The sequence below is a fragment of the Cupressus sempervirens genome, chromosome 4 (genome assembly GCF_028749045.1).
Source record: "Cupressus sempervirens isolate cs-2001-9-10 chromosome 4, ASM2874904v1, whole genome shotgun sequence".
In the NCBI taxonomy this organism is placed as follows: domain Eukaryota; kingdom Viridiplantae; phylum Streptophyta; class Pinopsida; order Cupressales; family Cupressaceae; genus Cupressus; species Cupressus sempervirens.
This window is the reverse complement of record NC_143121.1, coordinates 222,033,241-222,054,686: the sequence shown is the minus strand read 5'-3', so window position 1 is coordinate 222,054,686 and position 21,446 is coordinate 222,033,241. Positions and strand designations below refer to the sequence as shown.

The following is a 21,446-nucleotide window of genomic DNA, read 5'->3' as shown; positions in this document are numbered from 1 at the left end:
AGGTGTATTTTTATCATCTGGTGGATGGAAACTTTAAGCAACAGTACATATTGGTTAGCATACATTTTGTAAGCTGGAAGTATCTTATAGTTTCTAATAGATTTGTGGGCTTCTCTTTAAATGTATGCTAGCAGAAAATGATAAAGAAAAGAGAATTATAAAATTGTTGCTTTAGTGTTGCGTATCTGTTATTTGTACCTTTAGTAGAGGCTATATATTATGCCAATAGCCTTTCCTTACCATTATTCCTTGTAGTTTGTACATAACAAAAAGCTTCTTAGAAGCATAGTATATTAATGTTTTAACACAGTTTTCTGGTATGCTTTAATGCACTTTCATGAAGTTCATTTCATTAACTAATTATAAGCATTGAATATTAGCTCTCTCTCAATGCCACACAGGTTTTAGTTACCCAGAGGATAATGTCAGTTGTAATATTAACCTCCTTCATTTTATTGAATCTGTTCTGATGGAGTTTTAACGATATGTATATTATTAGATTATGGTAACTTCTTTTTTCTTTGTATAATATCGACTGTAACTTGGATGTCTCTCCAGTTTAGCCACCGCTTCTTATTGCTGTTTTGAGCATTTTTAATGCAAGGTCAAAGTTTAGTTATATGCAAAATTCAATAGTATGGCAAGAAAATAATTGAGCCAGAATTTCTTTTGCAGGATTGTATGGCCACTGGGGTGGTGATTGGGTCAATGAAGAGTAAGTGTAATTAATACTAGGCATTTGCTGTTTGCACTGATAATTTGTACTCAATTACCTACTTCAGAAACATCTGCCTTTAGCCTATAATGGGTGTGCATTGCAGTTCTCCAGAAAAATCGGTAGATAAAGTATCTCTAGCAAGATTGGATGCTGAAAAGGCATGGATAAAACTAGGGAAAAATATGGGTGTCCCAGCACAAGTATTTCGCCTTGGGGGTATATATGGACCTGGGAGAAGGTACATTCTATTACCTTGAACTAAGAGAATGCAATGAACGAGATTACAGAAGGTAAGTGACAGAGCTGTACAGGTACCAATATAAATGAAGTAATATGATAACAACTTTGCTATTATTTATTTTTTCTTTATTCTTTTGCATTGATTTTGTTTCAAGCAGTTTACAAAGGACTTCTTGTTGGAGGAGTTAAGTTTAATATGACCTCACTTTTGTGGTTAGTTTGTTGCAGTCATATTAAGCATGATTTGTTCCCGAATCCTATCAAATTTGAAATTGTCAATATTTCTTCTCATGCAAAAATTGGAATTAGCTGGGTTTCCCACTTGTGAGGTCCTAATTATATGCTTCTCTATGACCTTTGGTCACATGAGCTGTCCTTACTGAGGCAGTGGTTGAACCTGGAGATTCAAATATGCAACCATTTTTTAGTTTGTCAATGGATTTATTACCTGTTTTTTTATGTCCCGCAGGCATAAAATTGTCAATATTGCTTGTATGGAAACCATATTGTATACATATTTCTTTTCCTTTATTCAAATCCTATGGAAAAATGCTCTGTAAAAGTTTGAGTGTTCCATATGCTAACATCACTGAAACTGGTGTTGAAGGCTCAGAGAAGTGTACTCTCAATTGGATGCTTGGATAATTTCCACAGATTATTATTAAAATGATATCTATCAATATAATATTCCTCTTATATTCATGGAAGCAGCTTTCATCTTGTTTCTATAAAATAGTCGTTAGGAGTCATATATTAGCTGTATTGAAGTCATTACAGCTTGTATAAAACTGGTCTACACTGTGCTTGAGGGAGATACAGGTACAGTCTTCTAGAAAGTGTAGCAGACATTTAAAATATTTATAAAATAAGGAACAATCTCACTCTTCTCTCTGTTCTCTCCATGAAACAATCCAATATCTGCTTCAGTTAAATTGAAATCAAAGTACTGAGATTTGGACTCGGCAAGGGTAACTCGGTTCATGCCCCGGCTCAGACTTGCCTGTAGCTTGGCAGTGACTCAGCAAAGTGACATAACCCTTGAAATTTAGAGATTTTTTAGGATTTAAAGAAATTCCATGCACCCATTATTGAATAAAGCTTAAAGATACAATAACATCATGAAATGTAAGGTAATTTGATCACATACATAACATACATTGATTCATAAGTACAAAGGTAAATTTTAGACGTATTAAGAAAATTTTGAAAACAAAAATTGAAAATCTGACATGTCAGCCAGCCGAGTCAGCCAGCCGAGTCAGGTGAGTTGGGCGAGTTGATCCGCCGAGTCAAGGTCACGGGTCATTTTGACCCAGCCAAGGTAACTCGACTTACCAACCCGGACAACTTGCCTGACTCGCAGCAAGTTTCATTATTATGATTGAAATGTCCTTAGAAATCCCATTGTTATATTCTTTCCCTATATGCTAACTTTGTACCAGAATCTTGAATCTAATTTGCGGTCTCAAGACTAAATGGGATATCTACTTAGAGATTTTCTTAACAGTGATGTTAAATATTTTTTAGTAGGCTTGTTAACAGGTTTACTAAATTTTGGTGAAAGTTTCCTATGGCAGGCACAAGGTCACCAGCACTAATTTCTGCTTCAACCCACATGGTGCCAAAACATGTTGTGCTATTGTTATCAATCACATTAAATTAACTTACAAACCTGTTAAATTAGAAACCTACTGTGTAGAAATGGTCATTATGAGAAAGTTAATTGTAGGGAAGAGGGTTTAGTGCCTATAAAGTACATAGTGTGTTGAGAGTGTTTGAGGGAAATATGCTTAGATAATGATTGTGAATTATTTACTCACATAGTAGATCAAAAAGTCTCAAATTGGCTCTTTAGTAAAAATTTAATGCTTTTACTTGCAATAATTAGCCAAATGCCCAAAATATATTTTCAATCTTTCATCAATCGAAGTTTATGAAGCTTTTTAAGTGGAAGGATATGCTACAAAGTATGTATATGTGATGACATTTTATTGGGATAAGATGCTTATTTTGGGTTGTGTTTACGTCTTATGTATGCTAAGATTTGTTTGATGTAGACTTAATGCTTTAGTGCATAATTCCCTAGTAGAAATCACTTTCAAACTGCTTTTCTGGTATGGAGAATCCAAACCAACAGTAATACATTAGCCACTTCTTGGTGTGAATTAGAGGCCAATAAGTAGGAGTTAGGAGACTTTGCTGCAAAGGTTGATCTTATATACATTGCTTCTTAGGACCAAATTGAGAAAGGTAGCACCAAAATGAAACTTGCATTGTATGCAAATGGCATAGCTGAAGCATGCCCTTACTATAGCCTATTTAAAGTAAATAAATGCGATCCTTAGAAAGAGCAAATAATGTTTTGACATTTTCATAGATTGCTTGTGATTACTCAAGATTCTAACAACATGATAACATGACCAAAACAATTGAGTGATAATTTGGACAACACAATAAAATTATTAAGAAAGATATGCAAGTGGGTGAGTGACCTCTAATACTTAGAATTCCCAAGAAGGAAGTCAAGGGCCATATAGATTCATTTATGGATGGCGAGGATGGATTAACAATTAGGGTTTTGGATCAAAGGTGTAGTCAAGGGACTAATGTTGCTACATAAGGATTAAGGGATAATGTTTAGGAATGTATTAGGGCATCACACATATGTGATGGCTAGGATTTAGAGTGAATGAAATGGAGGGATGAGATGCAAACTTACCTTGACTTTTGGAAAATGTCTATATCCAATGAACTTGAATAGGATCATGGACATGTGAGAGGTACACTAGTCCATTATGGCAATTGTAGATTGTTATAAAAAACCTTTTGATCAAATGAATTTTGTCAGAGGCATTGGAGCCCCTGACATTCCACTAAAGGAACTTCATGGGTGTTGGGAAAAGGCATAGCCTTCTCCTAACCGTAGAATGTTTTGGCTTGAACCATTACTTGCCATGGCCATCTTCTTCTCCCCAGTCTTCGTTCTGTTACTTTGTGTTGGAGTCCAATCCAAAGATCTTCTCTCTGATATAGCTACACAATCTTCCATACCCAAAAAATCACCTTCCTCAACCTCTGATTCAAATTCAGATTCTGAGTCCTCTAGATTACCACTACATTCCCTCACTCCTTCAAAGGAGCTATCTAAGTTCCTGATCAGAGAAGTTGGGATGACTCTAAAAACTACTTTAGATTGAGGCACAACCATTGCTGCTATCCTAACATGCTTTGAAAACCCTAAATTTCTTTCCAAACATAAAACTTGTTAACTCCACCCTTATGTGGCTTAACCAACCCATCTTACCATTTAGTCTTAACTTAGTCATTCCCCATCATGGCGAGCTGATAACTCCTCATTACCATCATCAGTCAAATCTCTATTCACCTCAACTTGAAAGGCCACGTTAGCTATCATATCCGTAATGAGTGTTGCTTCCTCCTTTGTTGGAGACAATGCATTTTTCTCTTACAACCCTTCCGCATCCCCTGCATGCTTCATTTTTTCTGGGGAGTCATACTTTACTCCAGGAAAATGAAACCTCTGAGTCCTTTCCTCTGTAGAACCTGTTAATGTATAGATTAGTTGAACATAAATTATAAAGATTTATTAATGAATCTTGTGTGGATATTTATGTTATTCTTATATGTTTAGATATTCAAATACACACACACACACACACACACACATATATGCAGATTTAATCACAAATGTATATGGATAAGATTAATGTTATTGACTGCCTTGTTAATATTCCTGCTGGTTCATATTTATCCCGTCCTCAATGAAATGGGTATCGGGGGTGACTATTTGTCACGCCCGATAGACGTGTCATCGGTAGAAATTGTGTGGCCGACGGGTTCATGTCGTCGGTAAATACTGTGTAGCCGACGGGTTCATGTCGTCGGTAAAGATTTGTAGCCGACGGATAGATTCGTATTGTTATGTAGCCGACGGACCCCTTCGGCAAGGTTCGGCGGAAAGTATTTATAACCCGTCTGGGTGCATTGTAAATCATCTTATGCTTTGTATGTAATCTCTTGGCATATGCGAATAAAGGAGTACTGTTGTTGCTGTTCTTGTTCATTGTCTATGTGCGTTAATCAATTAATCTATGCAGTATGCGGTAAACAAGATGTGACTCAAACATGAGTCACACCTATCGGTCATGACTCATGGTCTGCCCTCCCGTCTATAAATATTTGACCCCCGCTAATCATTAAGCATGACAAACACATAAATTACTAAGTCTTTAGTGCACATCAGCATATATAACATAAACATTGTTTCTCTGCATTCCTTGATCATCGTACAATATTATAATCATTTCTTATCTTGAGGATCTATTCACAATATTATTTCACATACAGTTTGATACACTAACAGAACCACTTCCCCATTAAAAAATTTCATCAATAAATCTTCCTTGCATTTAGTTCTCTAAACCCCACTCCAACCTTTTGCTTGTGAGCCCATCATCTAATTGGCCACTACCAATCCGTCTTTCTTGTTGATTCCATTTTTTCCCCTCAAGACTCCTTATGATTTTTACCCAAACACCTTGAGCAAATCCGCAAATCTTCTTCAACTACTAAATGTTGTTGCCATGTTCATGCACTTGATTTTATCTCTATTACATCCGACCAAGGGTGACATGATTGCCATTGAATGTATATTCGAGGGAACAAATGGAAATCATCCTTATTAATTGCCTCCATAGATTATACATAAACCCCTAGTTTATTACCTATTAAACTTAGGGTTTTATTATTCCAATTAACCAAGGGAAGATTTTATAGGCTGATCCACATAGGAATCTCCTTGATATCTTCCTTCTTAGGTTTGAAGTTTGGTTCTCTTCGTTTTGGATAAAATCCTCTCCCTTCTAAGAAATAAGAGCTGCTATTTAAAATCTAGTCCCTATCAAGTTCAATAGAGATAATGTCTAAAAACAAACCATTTGCCAGGGTATTCAAACAATAAATTTCTCTCCATTGTTTATCACACGAGGCTTCAATCTTTATTTAAGTCGGCCATTCACCCCCATTTTAGAAAGGATACATGGGCCTTTAAGAAACTAATAGAGTCATTCCATTCGTTACCATTTATCAACATTAAAACCACCTTGTTATGATCCAGTGAAGAACTTACCTTCGGAGGTTCCACTTCATTAATTTATTTCGACCGTCAAAACTTGCTAATTTTTTATTGAATTCCACCTTCTCTTCCAACTACAATAAGCTAAAGTGATTTGAGGGACAATCCACCACCTTCTGTTCCTCTCATTCCTATTGTCTTTAAAATTGAAACCCTTATTCCACTGTGCATTCCCTACTCGATTGTACTCCTTACATTGATAGCCTTGATTTGCACCTGGACTTCTTCTATTAAAGGGCCATCGTGAACAAAAGCCATCACCATAAGTTAAATTTGATGCTTGTGAGACCCTTGCTTGCTTCGTGAGTTTGCATTTTTTTCAAAGGTGTTGGAGTTAAGGATCTTTTGTAGTAACTAAGTATTAATCTCCTATCATATATGAATTAGCTAACCATTGGAACTTGATTTAGAGCAAATATTGAAAAATAACACAACTGAAACTTCACATTAAAACCACAAAAATAATATGCGACACAATGAACACAATATTTTTGTACAAATTGTTCCTAAGAAAACCCCAAAAGGAAAACTAGTATTGCAAAGGGCGAATTTATATTAAATTTTAGCATAAGAGATACATAAATTGCTTCTCTTACTAGCACAACTCCGATAAACTCCCAATTTCTCATGTTGAGATTTCACTATTGTTGTCTCCAACACTATCATTGTGCCCTTTCTATGACTATGATAGTATTTTCTAATATGGCAAATACTTCACAAGCGCGTGTTCTCCAAATGCCCAACAACCCCATTTATACTACTCTCATTGGAAAACCAATGACCGAGATTTAATCTCAATTAACGACTGAGATAAATTAGACCTTAGCAACCCATAAAAAATTGGTTGTTGGATGTTCCTAAAGGAATTGTTGACAAAATTTAATAATTGTCGTCACCCTAACCAATGTCTCCAAAAGACAACAACTATTTACTAATTCTTGGTCAATGGACAAACAACTATCCAAGCTACCAAAACTATCACTCCCTCTTAGCAAGGAAATTGTTCTACATGACACCCAACTTATGTTTGAAGATGAAGTTTGTCTTCCTTAATGCCTTTGTCAAAATGTCTGCTATCTACTGCTCCTTAGGTATATATTGTAGCTGAACAATCCCCTGTTGTACACAATCATTGATGAAGTGACAGCGGATGTCTATGTGCTTCTACCTATCATGAAACACATGATTCTTAGATAATCTAATGCAACTTTGACTAGCATAGTGTATCATTGTAGTCTTAATCCTCTAACCTAACAAGTCTACTAGCAACTTTTGAAGCAATATAGCTTCATACATCACTATGCTGGTTGCTATGTATTTTGATTTTGTAGAAATCAAAGCCACAAACTTCTTCCTGCTGAATGAAGAGACAATTCCTGATGCCAAACTAAAGAAAATGATCTTCAATTATCACCAAGTTGGGTTGCAAGTATAGATTACAAACTATTCAAGACATATGCTTGGGCTTAAGCCTTATTCTTGATCTCTACTATCAGATCTCTTGGCTATTCTTACTACCACAAAGCTAATATTTGAAAGCTGCTACCAAACAAGAAGTACTAATCTACTTAAATATAAGATTGCCAGACAAAAGTCGGCATATTTGATCAATAATCTCCAAGATAAAGAAATGTATTACAAACAAAGAGTTCAAGGCTCAAATCCATAAGAACATTCCTAGTTTGATACATCATGATTTGCAAACATACAAGGAGGTTGATCACATGTTTTACAATGTAGAACAACCATTAGGCCTCACATGACATGGATCTCCATCCCAAGCCGAATCTTGCCAACCTAGTTGTAAGAACAGGAAACCAAATAAAGTCTAGACCAATCTTAAGATAATTTCATTTGAAAACATCATATTGAGCTGCGAAGCTAGACATAGAATCTCAATGATGCCTAGATCACACCATAATGATCGCATAAGATAACAAGCTAATTGAACCCAATCGCTACCAAAAACACAGAAAACTGTCCAATTGGAACCTAATATAGACAAACAAAAAGGAAATATTTTTGGATGATGCAAGATTGTCAACTCACCCAGATGGTTTGACATCATTTTGTTCACAGTATTTCCTTCCCAACATGTGTTAGTATAGCCTATCAACTTGATTCATTCACCTTGAGCATATCTAATCCCATACTCAATTGTACACACAAATAACTAGCACATTCTTTCTTGCTGTCCAATGCACTCTCTTTTGGCTCAACCATGAACTAAGAGAGTTGATAGAAAAAGATATGTCTGGCCTAGTATTGATCAAATACATGAGAGAACCAATCAGTTGCCTATATATGGTGTGATTCACATTGCTCTCCTTGGATGTGTATACCTTCTTCCAAGATGTGATCATGGGTGTAGACATGGATTTGTAATCCTGCATCCTGAACCAATTCAAGATTCAGATGCAATATTTTCCTTGTCCAAGGAAAATCTCTTTATGAGCTTTAGTGAGCTTGATGCAATATTTTGAACTTCTCTATGTGCCCTTGTGAACCTATTAGAAACAAGCTGTCGACGTATAGACCAAGAAGTAGAATCTTATCCCCAACCACTAGGTAGTAGGGTTAGCATCTGCTTCACTCTTTACAAAGCCCATTCCTTGGAGCATGTATCAATGTGCTCACCTACACACGTAAATGTCATTAATGTGTACTACAAAGCCTTTTGGTTTTTCGTGATATCCATTTGATGTATTTGCCAACTCATATGTGCTACAAATGAAATCATAGCTCATATAGAAGTATGCTTGGCCATTGGAGAAAATGTCTCCTCATTGTCCATTACCCTCTTTTGAGAATACCCCTTTTCCATGAATCTTGCCTTGTATTTCCCAATGCTACATCTACACCATGCTTGATGTTATAAATCCACTGTCATCCAACCACAACCCTATTTGTTGGTCTAGGCACAACCTCCACACATCATTTTGCTTTTGCGAGGTATATTCCTCAACCATCAATTGCATCTTGCCACACTTTATGTTGTGTGGCCTCTTGATAGCTGGAAAGATCACTATCTTGCAACCGACGGACTAATGCTACATGGTATTTAAACTTGGCTGGTTGTCTTCGCTGTTCACTACTTGTCCTAGGAGCTCCCACTAACTCCTAAGTATCCCTATATGTTTGTTGAACCTCATAGTTTGTGCTACCAACTATAGAGGATGAAATATCAACCTTCATGTCTTCTTGATGCATCTCTTGTTGCACCTGCTGCTCCATATTTTGAGAACTCTCACCACTTGAGCTTGTGCTTGTGCTGGTTATTGTGTTTGCACTTTGTTGTCCCTGATTCAGTTGAGTGATCCTTGGAGCTAAATGCTTGTCCTCAATGAGTTTGACATCACGTCTGACTATAATGCTTTTGGTGTGAGGAGTAAATATTCGATATGCCTTTGAGGTTTCATTGTACCCAACAAAGTACCTCCTCTCTACGGTTTAATTTAACTTGGTACATGTATCCCTTAGAATGTAACAATACACCCTACTCCCAAATATCTTGGGGTGATAGTCATCTGGCTTCTTCCCTGCGAAATCTGCCTCTAGTCTCGTCTTCCCTAGTACCTTATGCAAAACCATGTTCTATATGCTTATTGTCATATTATATGCCTCTTCCCATAAGTAGAGGGGCATGTATTGTCCATGCAACATAGGCCTTGTTGCCTCTGATATAGAACAAATCTTTCTCTCAACAATCTCATTTTGTTGTGGGTTGTAAAGAACAATCACTATCACTTGATTCCTTCTTTGGTACAAATCTCTAGGAACAATTTCTGTTCAATTGAAGAACCTTTATGTTCCTGGTAGTTGAATTCTTCACAAGAGCTTTGAACTATTGGAAGTGACTAAAAATTGCATGCTTGGTCTTCAAGTAGTATATCTAAGTCTTCTTGGAGAAATCATCAATAAAAGTAACAAAGTACTCATCTCCTTTAAGAGACTTTGTTGACATTGATCTACATATCTGAATGTACTAGATCAAGAGCATCCTTAGATCCAGTGTCATTCCTTGGAAAAGTCGCTTTCGTAAACTTCCCCAACACACATCCCTTACATACATCATCATGCTTTGTGCTCACCTCTATAACACCCGTCACTGCCTCACAAAGCAATTTAAGTACTTAATGATGTATATGGCCCATCCTCCTATGCCCTATATCTCCTCGATCTCTAGGATTATTGCTGCTCATGAGTACCTTACGAGTATCAAACTACAGGCTATAAAGCCGACCACTCCTAATTCCAATAGTTATGGGTGATTTCCAATTGTTATGCTTCATCAACACATGAGCCCCTTTAAAGAGTGCGTTATAGCCTTTATCCTGAAGCACAGATATGGAAATCCGATTCATACCTAAGCCTAACACATGCAACATATCATGAAGGGGAATCAACTTGCCATTCTCCCTCCGAAACTAAATAGTCCCTTTCTCAATTGGGTCGAGTTTGGACATGTTCCCCATAGAAATCTGGATTTTGATATCCACCTTATAATTGGAAAAGTATTATCTAACTCTTTCATATGAAATGATGCACTGCTATCTCTATACCAAACACTTTGTGAGGTTGAGCTAATCATACAGGCCATGAGTGCAAAGTTATCCTCCATTCTACTAGAGAGCTCATGCGTAGTTGGTGAAGCTACCATCGCTTCTTGCCTTTCTTGTCTAACTTGGTCAACATCTACAAAGCCCAGTAACTTGGTCAATTGTATGATCTCCATGTAGGTCATTTTGAGTTGTTGGTTGCCATAAAATTTTAAATGTCGTTCGTGGTCTTATAGGGAGATGGTATCATTATCCCGCTTTTATGTTTTCGAAAGTATATCTTGTGTTTATGTTCTGTAATCAATTGCCCTTGAACAAATGCCAACCAGACCAAGATTTCAATGCTAATATAGTAATTGTGGTGATTTGACTGTAGGCCTGAAAATGTGTTGGGTACATAGTAACGAGACTCACCGCAAGTTAGGTGAGTCGTCTGGGTCAGCGAGTCGAGTTACCTTGGCTGGGTCAAAATGAGCTGTGACCTTAACTCGGCGGGTCAACTGGGGTGACTCGCTCGACTTGACTGGCTGACTCGGCTGAGTCATTTGACTTGTTTGATTTTTAATTTTTTTTCGAAATTTTCTTAATACATCTAAACTTTACCTTTGTACTTATGTAATCGATGTATGTTATGTATGCGATCAAATTACCTTCTATTTCATGATATTATTGTGTCTTTAAGCTTTATTCCATAATGGGTGCATGGAATTTCTTTAAATCCTAAAAAATCTTTGAATTTACAAGGGTTTTGTCACTTGGCCGGGTCACAAGCGAGTTAGAGCCGGGTCAGAACTTGAGTTACCCTTGCTGAGTCCGGGTTGGGTCCAAGTCTCATTACTTTGGTTGGGTACTCTCCCACACGCATCTATGGATACTCCATCTTCTGTATTAGCTCTGAAGAGAGATGATAAAAACTAAATGCAGGGGCTAAACCCCAAAATAAAATTTTGCCAAATGTTATGCAGATTAAAAAAAGATATATATTTTTAAAAAAGTTTGGAAAAAAATGTACGATAATAGGCAGATCAAGCTGTACAGGTCGGTTGGTCAATATTTTTTTAACCTCAAAAACAACCTAAGCAAATATGGGCAAATTTTCACTGGGATGTCCATGAAGATGCAACGGTGAGGTCAGATTTTGTGTAGGATGCAACCACAAGGTGCTGCACCCTATTACTGTGAGTTTGCCCTCCAAGCATCAAAATTTCTCCAATGATGTCTAGATAAAGATCTGTGGATATGATGTAAGAATTTTCCCAAGGCAATAAAAGAATATGCCAAGATCTAGAAGCTCAATGAATAACACAAACTAGATAGGCAAAATGATACAATCAAGTAATTAACTGGATTCAAGAACGATCCATGATGAACTGATAATAGATGTGTACAATGTAGATTTGCCTGAATATATGGGCAATGTATGATAACAAGGAGCTAAGCATGAGATAACCTATCACCCACACTAAGTGGAACTGGATGTCCACGAAAGGTGGATCATCCTCCATTGTACAATGACGTATGTGTAACAATGTGAGAATGATAATATGTGATAAGACCACTAAAGGTGGATCTGACACATAAAGTGGAATGTGATAGCAACTACCACCATCATATGTGGAATTTCTCCTACACCACGTGCTAAAATAAGATGCAAACTTCTAGCTGTCTGCTATGCAAACTACTATGTAATGCATTATCCCAGGTAAGCTTAAGTAAAGTGTAATTAGAATTAATTAATTACAACAAACATTGAAATGACAATATGGAAAGTATATTTTATATGCTTTTATAGTGCGAATCTTCAATAAATTCTTTTCTTGATTATGTTTTATAATCTTAAGATTTTATGACAGTTATTTATACAATATTATTTTTCAAATTTTAAGAAATACCTCACTATAAAAGTACATTATCAACACACAAGCACATGCGCACACACACACACACATAAACAGATGTATCCATATATATCCCTTACACCTGCACACACCTGCATACATAATCCTTAGACACACTCAGAGAGAGATGCAAACACATACAGCTTGATTGATTTCGTTCTGTATTGAATTTCAATCGCCTTTGTCACTGTAAACTGTATTTTCAATTCTGTATATATTTTTTGAACTTCTGGATGTATAAATATGTGCATGTAGTCATACCCAGCCCTAACTGTACCAGGCAAAAACAATTGCAATGCCAGTCTACCCAAATCCAGACTTTCGACTTAATGAATACAATTTAAGAAATTTCAAAGTCATTTTTATTCAATTAATGGAATTGATAATACTTATAATAAAGATTTACTTTTAACCATGCTCCAGTTCCTTGTCACTTCTAGAAATAGGTGAGCAACTAGAAATATTTTTAAAGCTAATGGTAGAATACTACAAACATGTTAAAACTACCAGAGTGGATGGGATACTATATGTTTATGTACATTCATGAGTTCATGAGTATGCATGTGTGCTCCTTTTTAGTTGGTCGCATATGACCTGATCTACTTTCGTTCTAGTGGTGCTTTCTATCTATATGAAAAATAATGTTATTTAGAAAAATGAAAAAAATGCTGCTTTAGTGATTTGCACTTCTTTGTTGCTGCAGCGCTTTAGACACTATCATTAAACAGCAGAAGCTCTCAAGAAGTCAGAAGGCACGCAGCTTAAATTATTACACATCTCGAATACATGTTGCTGATATATGCCAAGCAATTCTTGCAAGTATTGAGCAGCCTTCTTCAGGGTATGCCATTCATTTAGCCTGGACATGTTTTCAGTATGTCAGGCATTTGGTTTTGTTAATTATATGTTTTTGATTCTTGTAAAGTTCCATCAATTTGTCATTATATTAAGTACTAAAAAATTTGTCCTTCCGATAAGTTATTTCACAACAGCAGCTATTTTTTTCAGGGCAATAGATGGTTATAAAATTTAATTAATGGTAATTTAAGAACTATTTTCCCCCTTGGTTCAGCAGTTGCAAATAATAAATTAGCAGCTAACCTTAATTATTCTTTTCACAAGTATGTGTTTCATATTTAGTTACCAGATTGGATATTCCAGGATGGATTGGCTTCACTTATACATCCCAGATTAACTTATGATCTTAATGGCAGATGGAACAACAATTAGTGAGTATTTTTGGGAATCTTGATCTGTGTGCAGGTCACTTGTTGGGGATCTAGATCTGTTGCTGCTTACTGCTTCCCAATAACTGAATCTGATGAGAAATCCGTGATCCGCTATAGTATTTCATGCTGGTGGACATAGAGAAGATTTTTCATTTTCATGAAAGCTTTTCTTCTCTATAGTTGTAGTGCTTCTCTCTATGCAATGTCTATATGAGCACATTATGTTAATGATTGGTAGCATCAGTCAGATTAAATCAAGTTGACAAGTTCAATCTTGAAGAAATTCATTATCTACCATCTGCATTCTACTGAAAATTATTGAAAGAATTAATGCTATAATAGTTGATTAATAACTATTTATATAACCTTCTTGATATCATACATAGATATATGTATATATATTTAATATGTTTATATGCATATTAAATATACATACACATATATATGTATATGGTTACTAAATAATTATTAAACATATTATGCAACTTAAACTGATATATAATCAGTTTCATTTTTGAGTAATATTTAATCTCTAATTATTGATTATAAGAAATCAATAAGTTTTGAAGATCTTTGTTTTGATACAAACAGATTTAACTACGCTTATTCCTTGTGTTACGAATGTTCATTACCATTGACTGCACATGTTTATTGGCTGCAATAAATATTGCAGCAATTCCTCGTAATGAATTGGCACATAATAAGTATCTCACTAATCTGCGATCTTCTTTGTTAAGGAAGAGACACCCGATGGTTGGAACATGCCTAATGTAGATGCATGTCCCTATGTGGACATTGTCCACCTAGGGACATGTTTCTACATGAGACATGCCCTCGAATTATATATATATATATATTTTGGAAATTGCAATAAATATACTTAAAGTTGATTAAAATATGTCATTCTTATTCTGCAAAATAGCACAGCATTAGTGGAAATACTAGAGATAAATTCAGTCAAGGATATAACTCGACATAAAATTAAAATTCCTTACATCTAAATCTGATATACATTCAACACATTGCTCACTGGGTGAAGGCTACTGATTGGATCTCAAACTGGGAGGTATGTAATGTCAAAAAAAATTGTCACTACAAAAGCCTGATATTTATAGGCTCACCCCGATAAATATCTCATACCACATTGTGCAAGCACCTAAGTAATCACTTTTCGCAACTACTCTAGTAACCACTTTTCCTACCTACATTTTGAGAACAAGTTAGCTAACTTTACAGAAATCAAGTCCAAAATCTAACATTCATATTGATATGCTTCTCATTCATTTGTTCAATCCTCACCTTGAGAGAGACTGACAAGTACTGTTTCCACAGTAATTTCTAGTACATATCCTAGAAAGATTTATTGCACCCCTTTAAACTTTCTTTAATAAGAAAGCCTCATTCCATAATTCTCAAATTCCCTAAGCAACAGATAAATGTGCTCATTGTGCTCTGTTCTATGTTCTTTCAATTCCCATTCGACGTTGGAAATTTGTTTCACATGCTGATAGTTGGCTACAATCGGGCATTTGTTATGGAGATGTGCATTTCGAGATCATAAATAGACTCCAAAATTGAGCAACTAAGAGGACCCACATTCATCTTGTCATGCCTACCATGCATGCTACAATCTCAAACGATATTTCCCTATACGAGCAGGTTATAAAGTTGGCAAACTCAAAAGTAGATACAATTACATCTGTCAATGAGCATAACGAGTCCATACAAGTAGCATTGCTCTTGTCGTGAAGAAATATAATACATCATGTTGTGAAGCTCATGGAATTTATGAAATTATGAGTCAAATTATAAACTAAATATATTAGTATCTGTGTTACTTCACTCGTCTTTCCATTAAGCACATTAAAACTCTAAACCTAAATTTGAAGTAGGGAATTCATGCAATATATAAAAACATCTTTCTACTTTCTCACCACGTGTCCATGAACAATTGCTTGTAGCTTCGCTAAATTTCAACAAAAACGTAAACCTATATGAAATGATGGTATCTATATTCTAGTGTTTACGGGGACGTGCCTCGGCCCTCAATCCCCTGCATTTCCATGAAGAGAGTATCCTGTCTCGTGCCCCCTATTGTTTCTCAACCACTTCTCAATCACAGCCAGAATGAGAGGACGACCAGGAGTCCTTGAGCATTTCAAGGGCTTTTGGTAATCTCCTATCCCTAGACATTTAAAAAGTGTATCTTTTTAAGATATCTTCTTCTATGTTTCTTGTCTGTGTGCTTCCCTCCTTTGTCTATCTGTGGCCTTCTCCCATGCGTAGCTTCACTTCAATTTACTCTTCCTTGCATTGTTTTTTTAGGTGTATGGATATTCTATGTGTGGCCTTTGTTTAGTCATTCCAACACAATCTTTTTGTATTTTCTTGGGTTATTCCCATGCATGGTTGCATTTGCTTCATGTAGTTTGGTTGCAATGAACCCCAATTGTTTGCCATGCCTTTTCAAATCTTGTATGGCATCTCTTTTGCCAAAGTGTTAGAGCATGTTGGTAGATTGGAGTTGGAAAACCAGACACTCAAACTTTTCGAACAAACTATTTTCGATAATTTCTCATTTGTTGTGGTTGAGAATGTCAATTTTAGGCAGTTGTTAAACTTCAACATTGAACAAGTTTCAAAAATTTCTGTTAAACTCTCATCCATTGTGGCCGAAAACATAAGCTTCAAGCAACTACCATATTCCAACATTAAACAAGTCACAGAAGCCAAAGATCTAAAAGTCAAGTAGGCCGATCTTGATTGCAAACAAACTTTCTAAAAATAGAAACAAAACAATAATTGAAGTTTTGGGCCATGGTCTACAACAATAGCATTTTGCCTCTATTTGGTGCTGGGGAATTAGTCCATACTAAGTCTGTATAGGAAGGAACTAGCTGTTTGCGTGAGCTAACAAGGTTTGTGGCCTTCTTGCTCCAAGCCACTTTTTGCAGGCTACTTGTTTCTTAGTGACCAAGTAGGCATTATTGATAGTACTCTTGATAAAGCTTGGATAGATTACAAAAATACTATCTTCTTTCATTTTATTTAGCTTGTAGGTTGTCTTCAAGTCCTCAAAGCTAGGAGGTAATTGTTTCCACCTGCTACAAAGATTTTTTTTTTGATAAGGATCTCACCAAATCACTAGTTTCTTAATTGAAACAAAACTCGGTAACTTGTGGCTGAGGCAAGATGCAATGACAATTGGGCAGTCACTTGGAACCTTAAAGTGGTCCTTAGATAATGTTTCCTCCCAATTGGGTAACTTGATTAATTACTATTGCAAATGAGAACCACAATCACGGTTGTATGTTGGGGAACAAAAGGATAGAACTTTATAGGTCATCTGTTGGAATAGTAACGAGACATTATGATTTGTGTCAGGTTTACTTCATGGTGCTTTGGGGTGGTTTGACCTTCTCTTCATTATAGAGACTCATGAACGCCTTGCTTGTTGTCTCTCGAGTGTCACAAACTTTCACTAGTTATCAACTTTTAGGGACAAGGTTATGAGTTTAGGGGGGTCATAGAGTCAGGTGGGGTTGCTTACCTGGTCAACAATTGGCTTTGTGATTTGACCTCTATTGTTGTTCCGATGTTTTCTCTTGATTTATGTGGGTTTGTGTTTTCCATGTTGCCTTTTACCTTAGAGACACCTACATTGTCATGTGCTACTTTCCTTCGGTATCTTTGTATACTATCCATAATGGGCATGACAATGACCCCTACAGGGAATTATTCAACATTTCTTAGTTATTTGTAATTAGAAATATTATCATTCTTGGGGATCTTAATGCATGGGTTGCAGATATGTAGACCCCCATCCACAATTAGGTAGTGGACTATGTGCACGGAAGAAATGATTCCTGCTGTAATGGGATTTTAGAGATCCTCTAATGACACCTTGGGGCCCCTCACTAAGTATGGATTCCATCTTCTCTAGTTGTCAGTGTCTTCAAATTTGATGATCCTGGATGGTCTCTCTCGTTTTCCTTGCTACTGTTTCTTCACCTACTGGCCTCATCGTGGTGGTGCGAGTGTGGTTGAGTGTCCAGACCATCCTTCGTCTCCTCCATCATCCATTTCTCTATCACCCCATTCCCCTTGCTAACCATGCTCTTCTTAGCCTTACTATCCAAGTATTCCCTTCCCTTCCCTCCCTTCCTCTCCCATGTACCTTCTTTTGCTTCAACAATGGAGACTAGGACCTCTTCACCCACAATCTCAGACAACTTCTTCCCATAGATTCGTTTTCCCTACTACCACCATGTTTAACCACCTCTTAGCTTCTATCTCATTCCCTCACCACATCACACTGTTGTTGTCCCTTCCCAAGCGTAAGAATAGTTTCCTTTTGAAAAAGTGGTATTATAATGATTGTAAGTTCTTCTACTGTACCCTGCATTCTTTTTTTTTCCATCACCTCCCTTTCTACACCTCATTTAAAATCTCCTACCACCATTTCCTTCACTATAAGAAACGTCTCTTCATTTCATAGTGTAGTAGGGGCCTTTGTGCCTTGCTCATCCATTGTCCCAACTCCTTTTGGCATACCCTTTTTGCTTGTTGTTTCCCCCTTCTCCTTGAGTTGAACCACAACTTACTAGTCTCATGTGCCTTCACTCTTTATGATATCCTTGACCAAGCTTCTATCTTTGTAACTCCTTCCCCCATTATAATCTTTTCACCCACACAAACATCATGGAGAATATTAGATCCATGAATAGTAGCAAGGAAACGAATGAGGAAGGGTTCCAAGCAAAACCCTTCAACCACAATATCACACTGCTAGGTTCTTTTCTTATAAATTTCTTCACCTGTGTGGTTCGCATGAGGTTCCCCCCTCTTGGTCATGTCACATCATTCATCTGATTCACAACGTAGGCTTTGCTTCAGATCTCATGAACTACAAGATCATTGTCAGTCACACTTTCTCTAAAGTGTATGCCACAATTATGCACACTCTTCTCTCTCTTGAGTTGGATCAACATCACATTCGAGCTAGGGGTAGGCTGGTTTTATATTGGATTATCAGACCATGGAACACGTTCTGAGTTTGAGGGCTATTATTGATTTTTTGGATTTTTGCAAGCTTTTGATTCCACGCCTAAGACAACCCTCTTCTTGAGACTTCGCAATATTGGTAGCTCTAAGACTCTCTTGACAACCATCATGAGACTCAACGAGAGGGTTGTGATCACAGCTTAACCACTTGTGTGGTCTCTAATTTCATTAGGAGCACCATTGGTGTTAAGAAGGGATACCCTCTGTCCCTTACTTTGTTTGTGATAAATATTGATGAGTTGGAGGGTTTTCTTCACAAGCACAGTTTGTCGAGGGACAATTGTTTTCTCCACTAGGTTTTGTTTCTGTCTCACGCTTTTCTACTAATGTTTTCCTTGATTCCTCTTTGGGGGGCCTACAAAGACTTCTTGATGGTCTGTATCTTTTCTTGAGCAGTTAAAAGTGAATTTGGGTAAGACTGAAATGATGGTCTTATACAACCTTAAGACTTTTGACCTCCACTTTTTCTTCTAAGGGGTGGAGGTGGAGAGCTCTTCTTATACATATTTGGGGGTAAGTTCTTTGGTCCCCGTTTTAGCATGAGACCTTCCCTCTAGCCTCACATCAAGAAAGGGTATAAAGATAGTGTTTATGGCATATATCTTAAGACACCACATCCAAGTTGACTCTTCTGGGCACCTTGAGACGATTCCCTATGGCTCAATTATTTGAGGGCTCTCTTTATTGGAGTTGGATTGGGCCTCGGTGGAGTAGGTACAAATTCTATCTCCTGTGCAGCATTGTCATGTCCCCTTCTCCGCACTAGTGTTATGGCACTAGGTTAATCTATCTCCACATCCAAATAGATTAACAGCATTAACTATGAGGATGCCTACTAGTCACGTTGGAGATTTTATCTTAAGTATTCCAGTTATTATATTAAAGTGTGTGGATAAAGTTACTTTATGTTATAAAGTCATTTACTTTATAAAGTGACTTAAGTGACTACAGGATGAAATTGTTGTTTTATCCCACATCCCTTATTTCTATGTTTTTTCCCTCACTTCGAGGTTATAAAAGAAGGGACCTTGCATTGGGATTCACATCCCTTATTTCTATGTTTTTTCCCTCACTTTAGAAGGGTTCTAAAGTTTTGGTTGCTTTAATGTGACTGGTTTGAACTGTGAGGATGAAATCCCTCAAGTTTGGTTTTCCGAAGTTGGACGTCACCTCAACTCTCCATTGGTTTTGCTAAGTAGTTTTGATGGATTTTTTTGAGTAAGATTGGAGATCATATTTAATCAAAAGTTCTTCATCAGGAAGCCGCATGATGAACATCATACAGTGGTCGTTTGGGCTAGGATGCTGTTGGTGAGGAATCGAAAGAGAGTAAGGAACTAAGCTTACCCTAGCTATAGCCGGTGTTGTTTGTTGGATTAGAGCATAAAGTCGGGGTGGAAGTAAGTCACACATAGCTAGGATTCGTGGACAAGAAGGTTTGCTGGGTCACGTCCTCAAAATCGGGGGAAATAACAAGGTCACGCTTGGGTTTTATGCAGAAAGTTTCTAGCTAGGGCCTCACACTATTTGCAGACTTGGTCACGTAGTGACTCTCCTCCTACGCGGTTAGCAGACACTCCTCCAGTAGTTAAGGTGGCCACTGAGAGTATAACAATCGTGTTGCAGTCGAGCTCCAGCCTCGGCGACAATGGTACGACCTGCAAGTTGATACATCCAAGATGGCACATCAGTTATGGGTCTGTCACTTCTTTTACCTCCCTATGCATTGTTTAAACCTCTCGACTTTCACGCTGCTATTGTACTCTGAGTATAATGAAGGTTGACTGATTTACTGTCAAAAAATCAGTCTGTATACGTGGATGAATCTCTTTGAAATATTAATAGTTACACTCATTGGCTGCTAGTTTATGAATCACCAAATAGTGGTATTTATTATTTTGAACATATATTTATTGCTGAAGTAAATATCGCTTGATAACTGTTTGACAAAATACCCAGTCATAAATCTGAACTCTGTGGTTAGATTTGTTGATGTGAGTTTTGTATCACTTACATAACATATTAGGATTTGAATATTCGATATGGGATATCAAACATGCAACTCCTCTCTTGAAAAGTTATTACTCATGAAGACATAAGCAATAGCTCCAATGTTCCTTACACCATTGGATGCTCAGTTTTATTGATGTGATTCGCTGGTAATCACGTAGGTGGCCTTACGCAAATTGTTAAGGATGACTTGGACTTTGGTGGGATGAAGGTGATGGTGGTTCGGTTTGTGAAATGTGCGGGTGGCAGATAATGTTGATGGTGGTGATGATGGAGGATGCATCTGCCGATGACGATGTTGATGGAAAGCGGTGGTGGTGGAAGGTGAATGGATTTGTTTTGATATTTGACTAACTTCCCTAACTTCCTTCTTTAAACTTCAACTTCCCAGCTGCTCACTATTCTACTCCTACTCCTATGAATGGAAGGTTGGCAAATGGACAGGGATTGAACCTAATGAGATCTAACCAATGGCCTCACTTCCATAGGTGCAATGATTTGAAGGAATAATAAACTAGTTTGCCAGACAAAGCTTCCCAACCAGCCGCTAGGATGATAGTGGTCTAGTATTGA

The 21,446-nt window shown here is 37.0% G+C and overlaps 1 protein-coding gene across 2 annotated transcripts in view; it reads left to right on the top strand.

The window, feature by feature from the left end:
* The window catches only part of LOC149560800 (NAD(P)-binding Rossmann-fold superfamily protein), a 202,695-nt gene that overhangs the window by 164,754 nt on the left and 16,495 nt on the right, over positions 1–21,446 (top strand). For both annotated transcript variants that reach the window (XM_089824822.1, XM_089824823.1), the window contains exons 5-7: positions 676–715; positions 822–956; positions 13,274–13,411. In XM_089824822.1, coding sequence (XP_089680948.1) covers positions 676–715; positions 822–956; positions 13,274–13,411 — 313 coding nt within the window. The remainder of the gene's footprint in view (positions 1–675; positions 716–821; positions 957–13,273; positions 13,412–21,446) is intronic.